Below are 12278 nucleotides of genomic sequence, written 5' to 3' on the forward strand. Positions count from 1 at the left end.
GATACAAATAACATCCCAATAATTGTAGCATAGGAAAATACAATTGCTGCTGATTAGATATTTCTGGAAGAAAAATCATCTGGTTCAGTTAGACACTGGAAATAACATGGAGGCTGATTGGAAAGAAAGTGTTTATTGATCAACGGAACCACACCCTGCAGTTCTGGGGCAGCTGACCAATTGGTTTGGTTTTACATGGGCTTTTATACTGTAGGAAGTTAGCACCCACCCACTCCTAGAAAAATGAAATATCCTAGGAAATATTAAAAAGGCATAATATTTCCCCTAAAAAGAGTAGAAACTTAAGAAGCAGAAACTCAGCCCCGCCACCTTTGCTAATGGGCCATTTAGTCTGGCCTAGGCCTGCCTATTTTACATAACAAAGATTTCTAGGTAGAGCTATAGGAATTGCCCAAAGCCCTTTCATTACATCATGATCCAGCATGGCTCAACCAAGCCTGGGACTCAGGACAGCCTACAGAGTTGCCCCTGCATGGCCCCATGGGAGTCTGACAACCAATCAGAATACAAGCTCAAATTCAAATCCCAACAGAGGGTATAAAACCCAGACGCCCTCAGCATATCAGCCCTTCCTTCTTTTTCTTCACCTTGGAGCATGCGATCATCCTTCTTTGGATCTTCAGGCCATGTGGTCCTGCTGTCCACCATTAAACCATCTTTCCAAACAGCCTCCCATGTTTCCAGTGTCTTTCTTCCCCACTTGGAACTGAACTCAGAAGGATGTTTCTTCCAACAATTCATTTTTTTATAGCATTTTGTAATTTTCCACTTTTCTCAATGAATGTGGTTAAGGTAATGTCCCATCACCTGGAGGAGAAGGCATTTTGTGAATAGGCTGGGCCAGGATTTCTTAATGGGCATTTGCTGTAGGCTATTAAGAAGAACTGGGGGCTGCTGAGCATGTTTCTACCTTTCTCCCTTTGGGGAAATATTATATTCTGCTTCTTTCAATATTCACTAAAATATTTCATTCTTCTTGGGGGGGGGGAGCTTCCCAAAATATGTCATTGAAAGTTCAGCATGAGCCAATCCGTGCCGTTAAAAAGCATCTGCAAAGAACATGAGGTCGGAAGCCTTTAGCAACTGATTTTGCTTTATGCTGCAAGAAAAAGGAAGAAAGCATCACACTCACTGTGCAATGGGGATGTGTGATGTGGTCAGAGGACAAGGAGAGACAAGAATGGCTGTGTTCCTACTGTCCTTGGTTTCCCTCTTTTCCTCAAAACGAAACTGGCTTCACATAATGTATATGATTACATGTACATGTACAAGACTGAAGTTCACAACGGTACAATGAGCTGCACTGGATCAAGCAAAACTCATAACTCTCGCACAATTGCTGACCATGTATGAAACCTGCAACAAAAATTGAAGGCAATAGCAGCTTCCTCCTGAACTCCAGCTACTGATATCAGGTGGTAAATGCACTGCCTTGGGATATCTTTTATCATTTTTCCAAGAATCTACCAAGGTAGTAAAATAGTTATACAATTGCTAAGAGTAATTATTTCCTTTTATAGTTTCTGAATTACAGTCCTTCAATTGCCCTCCCTCTTTTTATTTCTGGACTTTCAAAATTAAACATTATTTACTCCAGTGTCACCAGAAAAACTCCTCTCAGCCACCCTATAGGATACAGCTGAATGAATTCAGCTCCTTTACCCCAGCTGATGGGGAAGAGGATAGTGACATTATAAAACCTAGCCCTTACTGTAGAATGAAATGGCTCACAGGGCACCGGGCAGGTTATACACTGTGAAAAATAAATGAAATTCCTCCACCACCCCGAAGTAGAGGTCATATAAAAACTGCTCACACAGGAGCACAACATAATGTAACATCTCTCACTGAGAGGTTAAGGGAAGATGGGTGTTATCTATAGTTTTGATAGAGGCAGGATTGGAGTTAAGCAGGTAGGGGCTTTGCATTTCTTAAACTAGTAACCCCTAAGCTATTATATTTGGGCACTGCCAGATCCAACAATATGAAATTATAACAGGTTTAATAATCATCTAAACTGGTTATTCTGGACAGCATAAAAAAAAAACTAGAAAAAACATTAAAATAGATAAAAACATTAAACCAAATAGACAGCCCAGACTGAAATAATCTTACAGACAACAAAAATCAAACAAAGCAAAGCCCTGGACAAAGATTAACAGGCCTGGGACCAGAGCCAAGTTTTCAGAGCTTTCTGGAGATGGTGCAGTTTTGATCTTTGGGTGGATAAGGTCTGGCGCACAGAAGGCGCATTTGCTTGGTTCCACAAGATGACTATATTTAATGGTGGGGACTTGGAGCACACCCATTCTGCCGCAGTGCACTGGGTGCACAGAAATGACTGGAAGAAGGTGGTCCCTCAGGTATTCAGTCTCTCTGCCAGGCAGGGCTTTATAGGTAACAACCAGCACTTCGAATTGCACTCAGAAGCTGACCAGCAGCCAGTGCAGCTTGCATAGTAGTGGTGATACATGGAGACTCTGAAAGGGGTCCATGCATTTTGAATGAGCTTATCTTCCAGCAGTGGTGGGATTCAAATATTTTTACCACCGGTTCAATGGACATGGCTTGATGGGCGTGCTTTGCATGCATGCACACACTTTGCGTACGCATGTGCACCAAATACGCACTTTGCGCAGGCGCAGAGGTATTTACGCAGGCGCAGAGGTGTTCTAACTCACCTCCTGTAAGCCTGCCTGCATAATCCTGGTTGCTTCAGTAGCTGCCTCTTCCGTGCTGCGCAAAGCTGCTGTGCTTCAAATTCAAAGGATAAAAGTGAATATGGGAGCCCAGGAACTGGTAGAATACCACCACTGGCTTCCAGGCAGACTTCAAAGGCAGCCCATGAACTACACATGCAATAATGCAATAATCAGATGGTCACAAGTGGTGGTATTCTACCAATTTGGCCCAGTTCAGGCGAACCAGTAGCAAAAAACATTACCGTTCGGCCGAACTGGTAGTAAAAAAACAGCTACTAGTTTGGCCAAACCAGTATTGTTTCCTCCAGATGATCAGCTATTCCAATGATCAGCTGGTCCCAGGAGGCAAAAAAAAATGGAGCATGGGGGAGGGGGTGCTGCAAAAAAAACCACACACCCCCAAAGCCACACCTACCCAGTCACATGGCTACACCCACCTAACCACGCCCACCTAGCCACACCCACAGAACTGGTAGTATAAATATTTGCATCCTACCCCTGATGGTCACCAAGGCATGAGTGATCATCTGATGGGTCTCCCAGTATTATATGTTATTGTCCAGTCGCTAAGTCCTGTCAACTCTTCACAACCTCAATATTATATAAACGCAAGCTAAGATTCTGATTTTTTGTTTGACTTCTATTGGTATTTCAGAATTTTTTCCACAGCCAGCACAGGCCAAATTAGCATATTCCATAAGAAGAAAAAAGATACATCTTGTTATATAAGGTACTTCTTGTAAAAGAAACATTTTGCATGGGTTCCTTCATAAGGATTCAACATACAATATTACAATCAGTCACATGGTAATCAGCAGTAAAATCAGTCACATGCTTCATTACCACCATGATTAAGACCAAAATTGCAGGCTCAATTATGGTCATAAGTTAAAGACTACATTGTATCTAATTTTTCCCTTAATTATTCAGTTTTTCTTATCAAACTGTTGCTCTTTCATGATATATAACAATCCAATTTACTTAAAAGTAAAATCATTTATATTCAGTGTATGACTTACTCGTTTCAAATTACACTAAAGAAATCTTCGAAGAAAATAAGGAGAGCTTTCTGATTGGAAAAAAAAAATTACATTAGAATTAGAGAAAGGGTTGTGAGAGATAGATTTTGTAAGGGAATGTAATGGGTCAAAGAAATAAAAGGAAATGAGGCAATTTATACTGCAACTTTGTGTGGGTGGGTGGGTGGGTGGATATGAGAGTGAGCTACTTATTTAATATTTCCCCGTTGATATTTGGAAATATTCTGTCACGTCTTTAAACTTAATACAGAAGTACACTAGTCTAAAAGAGTATTGTCATAATGGAGCTTGTTCGGTTTTGACAGTTGTGCTAGGAGCCCAGTCCCTGTCCTTTGCCATCCACAGTTCTGCTGCGGTTTAGTCAGTAAATCACGATTAAGCAAACCATGGCCGAGCCATCTTCGTCAGCGTTATTTGCTTAGCCACGTTCCCGGGAGAAGGAGGCGAGCGCGGCCCTCGCCGGAGCGCCCAGCTCTCTCCCCGTAGGGCTTTCGCCGCCGATCGCCCTGCGCCCTCCTCCCTTTCCCTTCTTCACCTCCGCCCTCGGAGGGGAGCGAAAGCGCAACTCCACCTCTCTTCTCCGAGGAACTCCAGGAGGGCAAGGAGGACAGGGCTGCGCCATCACGCCCGGCGGGACAACATGAAGCCCGACGGAAAGGTGGTGCTGCTGGGCGACATGAACGTGGGCAAGACGTCGCTGCTCCACCGCTACATGGAGCGGCGCTTCCAGGACACCGTTAGCACCGTCGGGGGCGCCTTCTACCTCAAGCAGTGGGGCCCTCACAACATCTCGGTTTGGGACACCGCAGGTGAAGGGGGACGGGGGCGACCTCGGCGAGTTTGGTTTCTTTTCCCCAGTGGCGCGGCGGGGGTGGGGGTCGTTGGCTCTCCCTGTTGCGCCTCAGAGGCCGAGCAGACCGCGCGGGACAAGAGGCGACAAGCCGCGCTCGGCTAACTTTGCCAACTTCGGGAAAGCGGCCCGACACGCCCACCGTTGCTTGCTGGCCGCGCAGACTACCTCCGCCGCGGGAAGTGAGCGTTTGCGGTCGGAGCAGCCCTTCCGCGGAGTTCGCGGGAGCTGAGCGGCCGACTCGGTTTGGCTTTCCGGCACCGCGCCCGCTCAGTTCCCTGGAATAGTTTTCACTCCAGCGCCTGGCTCCTGTTTTACTTTAGGCCCCACATTTCAGCTTTTGTTTTGGAACATCCAAGAGGCTTTTTGGGGCTTCTGGTGTAACTTAAGCAGCTTTTCCAAAAGAAGCTTTGACCCTATTGCGTCAGTAACAGTACTGTATGCAGGATTTTTAGCATTTATTATGGAATGACAGCAGCAGCCGCTTTGGGGGATTATATATTTGGGTGGCCTGGTGGGCCAAGTTTCCTTATCTTGCTGGACAGTATAAGGGGGAGAGATTTGCATTAACTGAAGTCTGTCCAGCTCAAAGGTGAATTCATGGTCTGCTTGCTGTGAGTTTTCAGTTGTTGCAAAAGTAGAACAAAACTGTCAGGAAAATTAGGAAATTCATACTTAGACTATTGTTATTGTCAAGCCAGTATTCTTTACTTAACAGAAAACAGAGTTGGAAGTAACCTTGGAGGTCTTCTTGTCCAGGGGTCACCAACCTTTTGAACCTCAGGGACCACCAAACTCATAATTTTAAATCCTGTGGACCACTAATTTTGACTGACAGTGGCTTGCTGACATTTTCCCAAGGTCTTTGCAGAAAGCAGTAGAGACTGGGGAAATCCTCCAAAAAGTCTGCAGGAAAATTCCCCACCCTGTTTTCCTACCCCTCAATCATTCTTTATTTGGGATCGCAGGATACCGTCTCCAGCTCCGTTCTCAGGGGGAGAGAGAGAGAAAGAGACTTTTGGCTTCATGCAAGGAAAACAGCAGAAGCAGCAGAAGTCTTTCTTTCTCTCCCCCAAGCACCGCTAGAAATGAGTCTTCGTGAGACTTGTTGCACCAGTGCAGCCTCTTGGAGCAGGATGCCTTGCAGGGTCCCGAAGAGTCATTTCTGGTGGCGTTTGGGAGAGAAGAAAGAAAGATTTTTGCTGCTTTCCATGCATGCAACCAAAACAGAAGAAGAAAGAAGTGGAAAGAAGCAGCCCAGTGGCCAGTTCCCCTCCTCCGCCCTTTCCCCTCTCCCCTCACTACCTTGTTCACAATGCAAGTGATGCAAGCCGTATGTTCCGTGTGTTCCCGTGCAGCCTAGATTAATTGCTTTGGGGGTGACATTTCTCTGCAGACCACCAACATTTTCTCACGGACCACCAGTGATCCCCGGCCCACTTGCTGGCGACCACGGTTCTAGTCCAATCCTTTGCCACAAGCAGGAGATCCTATACCATTCTGGACAAGTGGCTGTCCATTCTCTTCTTAAAAAGCTCCAGTGAGGGAGCACCCACAGCTTCTGAAGGCAAGCCCCTCCACTCACTGATCAATTGTTCTCACTGTCAAGAAATTTCTCCTTAATCCCAAGTTGCCTTTCTCTTTGATTAGTTTCCATCGGTTGGTTGTCTTGTCTTCTGGTGCTTTGAAAAATAGGTTGATCCCTTCTTCTTTGTGGCAGCCCCTGAGATATTGGAAGACTGCTATCATGTCTCCCCTGGTCCTTCTCTTCACTTAGACTAGCCATGTCCAGTTCCTGCAACCATTCTTCATATGCTTTAGCTTCCGGTCCTCTTAATCATCTTTCAGTTATTGTGATCTTTCTTCCAGGTCGCGAGCAGTTCCACGGCCTTGGGTCCATGTACTGCCGAGGAGCAGCCGCTGTTATTCTCACGTATGATGTAACTAATTTACAGAGCATGGTGGAACTTGAGGATAGGTTCTTGGCATTGACAGATTCCGCCAGCCCAGATTGTCTCTTTGTTATTGCCGGGAACAAAGTTGACCTGACAGATGCGTCTACCTCTTTGCCAGAACCAGAAGACAAGCATCGGTTTGAGAAGCCTCCAAACAGTTCCATTTCTACAAAGGTGAAAAAACAAGTCCATATGAATGTTGCTGCAGCATTTTATAGGAAGATCCTCAAGTATAAAATGTTGAATGAGGTAAATGCCCCAGCAGCGGAAAAAATGTGTTTTGAAACTAGTGCGAAAACTGGTTATAATGTGGACCATCTTTTTGAAACTGTATTTGAAATGATAGTACCAGTAATTTTGCAACAAAAGGCTGAAGGCTTGCCACAAACGGTAGACTTAAATAACTGCAAGACTGCTAAAAACACACACTCTGGATGCTGCAGATGACTCCGAATGCATTTTTACATTAATTGAAGGACAGTGCAGGAAAGTGTTACAACAATGCAAAAGTGTTACAATACTGCAAAAAAAAAAAGTTGAATGAAGACAACAATGCAAAAATAACAAGGCCAACCAGACAAACTGCATCTTCTATAAGAATGCATTTTTGTAACAATTAAATGAGAAAAAAATGTAATGAGAAAAAAAACTTCAGTGAAGGGGAACTTGGAGTCAATCATTGAAAGCTTTTAAAGCCCATTAATTGTGGGGTTTTTTTGCCCCCTTCACATTAAATTTATGATACTGTATGCTGTTTTACACACGAATCTCTAGTATCTATTTTGGCAAGTATCTTTTGATATGTGGCATTCTTTATGTCGTAAGGAGGAATTTATAAATGAAGAAATAGATTTCAGGAAGGAGGTAGATGTTGATCAGTCATTTCACATCATACTTTTTCAGCAAAATAAAGAATTGTAGCAAACTAATTCTTCCCTTTTCTCTCGCCTCATTAATTTCATGGTTGTGGCCACCAGGAGCCAGAGCAAAAAGGAAAATCAGATCAATAGAATTGTATTAGTGTCACTATAAATGTTGTTAGGCAAAAAAATTATTCCCATTTCCCCTATAACAAAATGCACCTAAAGAAATTCACGAAGTAGTCTGCAGTTTTAGGTTAATCTTAACTCAGTGGTGAATTGGTGGTATTGGGACTAATAATGTTTATAATTGTACTATTAGCTTCAATTTTTGAAGTTCCAGGGAGTTGATGAATTATGTATGTTTTAAATCAGTAAATGTTTTTAGTTGTTAGTAGATCAGATTCTGGTGAAATTATTTAAGCATATTTTTGTTAAATTATGAATAATTAATAGAGTCAAAAAAGTGGATATGAGTAGATGGCTAGGGGGAACATTAATTTGTAAAAGTTTATGAGGACAGGGAAGAAAATGGATATGTTTTGTTGTGGAGATGATTGCAGTATGTATAACAGGAAACTTGATAAGACAGTCAAAATTATTAAGTAATTTGGTTGTAATCAGTGATAACAATGTATCAGTGATAGTGATTTTTCAGGGCTGTTGTTGGGGAAATATATAAAAATATCAACTTGAATTTTTTCTTGTTAGGAAAATTAGTTTTTCTAAAATTCTGCAATTATTTCCACATTTTCTGAACATGAAAGAAATTACTACGAGGCTGATCAAACAATCTATTGGCACAAAGCAGCTCTTTTACCTCTGCCTGTTTTTAGACTATTTATATTAGGAATAAACTTTACTAAGTACTTTTGTGACAATAATTGATAACACTAGAGATTATGGGCTAAATTATGCCTGGATTATATATATTGTGTGTGAAACCCAAATATGGTACATTATTATGGAATTTATTTTAGGACTGAGTCCTGGCAACGAATAACAGGGCTGAGCTCATACTTGGGGGAAATAGATTTTAATAGTAAAGAGAATTGAGAGGAAACTGAAGGACTCGGACTGGAAATCCATAAAAATTCACTGGGCTTCTAAATCCACATAGTGCTCATCTAATTCTGAAACCATTTCAGTCTTTATCAGATATGTAAGAAATAGACTAACAGAATTTCCTTAAATGTGAAGAATTTAAATTGATTTGAATGTGTGATTACATGCTCTGCTTGACGCTTTAGATATATATATGCACATTTCCAATGCAGCCTCTTTGCTGCTACAGTTTGCTAGATGGTGAAGTTGGGAATGTCAGGGCCAACTCCCTGGATGATTCTCTTGTCCTGCCCTCTTCAAGTCACTTCATATATGGGTTGTTTCTTCACGTGCGATTCTTTTTCTCTTGTTAGGATTTAGGTCATGTCTTAGAAAACCCGTACTAGTTCAATAAGGAAAAGTTGATACTTTTATTTATCGTACAAAATAAAACACTCTGATCCTAAGTACAAAGGAGAAACACATGAAAGGACATTTGAGCATTTCTTTTTCAAGATTTGGCTTGGGAAGGAAACACTCCAGAAAACAGTGGGAAGTCCCAAGTGCCCAATTACAGGTTAGTCTGGGCAGCCGCCCTACTATGCCTGCCACCAAAAGAAGGTCATTGCCACTTGCAGCGTTGAGGTTCTGTAACTCTTGTCTCCTTTTCATCTGCTTGTCCGTACTGGTGAAGGAGTGGGGATAGAAACTGATTTACTCAGCAATTTTATGCATGTTTACTTGGAAGCCAGTCGGGCTTCATTTGTACAGTTAAGTATGCACATAATCACAGCTTTGGTATTACACTGCTATGAGAAAAGTGGGTTTCTCACTTTCCCAGGCACAGTCCTAATTCTTTCTGGGCAGAGATGCCTTTTCTGTCACTCACTTCCCTCCCAAGAATGTGATACTAATTGAGTCTCTCTTATCATCCTTATATTGGGAAGAATGACAAATGCCACATTCCTAAGTATGGACACTCACAAAGCTTACTAAATGGTACTCTCTAGTGGGGTGTTTCTTGACTGCAGCTGTAATTGCAATTGGAAAAGCTTCCTTTTTTGCTATTCCTGAAATTATGAGATTATTATCACATAGATTCTGCGATACCCAGCAATGGCTGAACAGAATTAGGCGAAGTACCTTCAAATATGGATTTCAAACCACCATCTCTCATCAATCCAGCTAGAATATAAACATCTAAATTGCCATAGATAGTTTATCTCCAAGCCACACTAAAGTAATATTAAGATACGTGAATTCTGGTCTAATGGGCTATGTCTATCCATTGAGGGTATTGCATAGAATTATATAAGATTGCAGTCAAAAAAAGTCAAGTGACACATAAATAAGCTTATTGTTCATTCTCTGCAGACTTTTGAAATAATTACGCGCTAATAGCAACATGGTGTTTAATAAAGTAACAATGTATAAAAATAAAGGCCTTGAAATATAACAAAAGTATATTCCATGCATGTTTTCTTTCCTTTAGTCACAAAAATTGTAGTTCTGTTGGATTTGTAACCAAAGACCTCAGCTAAAACAGGACTCCCTTAGAGCAAGCATACAGCTTATTTTTTGACAGTTTTGAGGATGTTGAAATGGCATTTGCATTTTAACAATACGAGTTTGCTAAATGCAGTTTAAAATCCTAAATTCTAACATAGTTTGCATTTGTTTTTAAATGTTTAATACTTAATGATTAAGAGTTAGTAGTGTTCAGTAATACATTGAAAAAACAGATAAATATCATTTGAAAGTAAATCAGACTTAAATGACAGCAACTGTATTTAATAATGAAACTATGTCTATTGTTCTATTCCCATAACTGACTGTATTATTTGCAGCATATAAAAGCAAACTCACAAATACATGAACAAAGGCTGAACAATTACTTGGTTATATGTACTTGCAGTGTTTGTTCTTCCAGATAACAATGGTGTTCAAATGATGAGGTAATAAGTTAAATAAGCACCAACAAAATCTAATCCATGCCACTTTAAAGTGACTTATTTCTTTTTTTGGGGGGAGGGGGTTATTTTACAAATTTTTCATACACACTTGGCATCTGCTTATATGTGTTCGGATGAGTCCAGCCTTGAGAGTATCTGAAGAAGGTGAGTGTTGAAAATGATGGTCAATGGTGGTAAGCCAAAAACTGTATTTGTTTGCAAAGTAGTGGCAGGTCCCCCGAGCACCATTGCATTCAATGAATGGTGTGGCTCTGAAGTCTTCCAGGCAGCTACCTGGAGAAACCAGTGACTGCCCTCCTCCTTCGGCACCAGCTGCAGTGTGCTAGAAGAAACCACATAACAATTCAAATATAATACAAAAGTACATTACAGGTAGTGGTGATCATAAAAATGAGAGGAGACTTTTCATATGCTAGCTTTCATCTCAGGGAAGGGGGGATATAAATCAAGTGAGGGGTAACAAAGGTTCCATATGCCCAGTATTGTCCCCTAATAACTTTCTTTTAACAGCTATCATTTCAGAGTTAAAGCACAGATAAGCTATTGTCGTAATGGCCATTATGATTTCACTTTTTTATCTGACTGGTATTGAATTTTGCAACAAAAAGCTTAATGCACTAGATTTATGAACTGAAAATTAATGTGGGAAAATGCAGGAGTCCTTTTCAGAGATGTTCTATATACACGACCCATTCTAGGCAGGTTCAATTGTGGTCTCAAGTTGAGAACTACCTGTAAACCATGACAAAGAAAACTAAATCCAGCCTATATCTATGAAAGGATGAATTGATACAAAGTACTGAGGTGGTGGATTCCCAGCAGGGAGATGTTGTATTCCAGGGAAGTAAGAGGCAACCCATTTTAGATGCTGCAATATGTGAAAGAAAGAGGGTGAAGACAGGGTCTCCCTAATAGTTCACAGAGTATATTGTATTTGCAGACAGCAGAGTCCTCAGTCTGGCAACATTTCGTCTATAGCGGTGAAACAATAAAGAAGTCAGTTTGGAAGAACCGTCAAGTGTCATTCTTGGTTTTGGGCCTGACAAATGGCTACAGGCCTGCCTATCACAGCCATAAATATCCACCTATTGGGGGTTGTTTCTACTGTTAGTTTCTTTTTGTTCTTACTTTTAAACACATGTTTGCCAGCCAGATTTTCAATTTTGTGAGAGAGGCAGCCACCATAAGTAAATAACCTTACATAAAACAGGAGAGAAATATAATTTTAAAAGCATTCTGAACTTGTACCCCAATCATGAAAAAAAGCACATACCATAAGGAAAGAGTAACCAATCCATAAACTGCGCCATCCTTCAGGACAGTGAGGAATAGTAACATCTTGGCTGTGAATAGCAATGGCAAGAGCAGGAGCTTCACAGACAGAACAGCGACTGATATAAGGCCTGATTTCTTCTTCTGCCACAGGCATCATTGGAAGAGGGGCTGTGGTTGAGAGCCAGTAGGATTTATCATTACGACTTGCATAGTAGCAGACATCTCCCGGATTGCAGTAAAGGAAAGGCATAGTGCTGAATCGAGCCAAACATGACCCAGCCAGCCCTATAAGAATAAACACAGAGAATAATCACCAATGTGTCTCCAGAACTTTGTTCTGGAAGTTTAAAACAATAAAGGTTGTCTTCCAAACTAGTAGACACTTCTGAAGTTCTGAAATATTTCAGAAACTTCCCTGTGAAAGATTGGAAATGGGAAATGTTAATATATTTGAGAACTCAGCGAACATCCAGAATGCTTCCACCCCGAGGATATTTTTTTATAATTTCTCTAATGTTAATTTTCAGTCAGGTCCTACACTTAGGCAGGGAAAACCAA

General features: G+C 41.4%; 2 protein-coding genes across 2 annotated transcripts in view; one reads left to right on the forward strand and one right to left on the reverse strand.

Annotated features, from left to right (window-relative positions):
* The first annotated feature begins 4201 nt into the window (after positions 1–4201).
* On the forward strand, positions 4202–7497 carry RAB20 (RAB20, member RAS oncogene family). Its single transcript, XM_026707723.2, has 2 exons — positions 4202–4572; positions 6483–7497. Exons 1-2 carry the CDS (start codon positions 4404–4406, stop codon positions 7013–7015), a joined length of 702 nt encoding a protein of 233 aa, XP_026563508.2. The 5' UTR covers positions 4202–4403; the 3' UTR covers positions 7016–7497.
* A 1387-nt stretch (positions 7498–8884) lies between these two features.
* COL4A2 (collagen type IV alpha 2 chain) overlaps positions 8885–12278 on the reverse strand; it is a 164385-nt gene continuing 160991 nt past the window's right edge. The window contains exons 47-48 of the mRNA XM_026707722.2: positions 11719–12005; positions 8885–10767 (exon numbers count right to left, since the gene is read on the reverse strand). Of these exons, the coding sequence (XP_026563507.2) occupies positions 10513–10767; positions 11719–12005 (542 nt within the window). The 3' untranslated portion in view covers positions 8885–10512. The remainder of the gene's footprint in view (positions 10768–11718; positions 12006–12278) is intronic.

The sequence above is a fragment of the Pseudonaja textilis genome, chromosome 1 (genome assembly GCF_049901715.1).
Source record: "Pseudonaja textilis isolate UNSWEBS1 chromosome 1, rPseTex1.2, whole genome shotgun sequence".
NCBI classification, from domain to species: domain Eukaryota; kingdom Metazoa; phylum Chordata; class Lepidosauria; order Squamata; family Elapidae; genus Pseudonaja; species Pseudonaja textilis.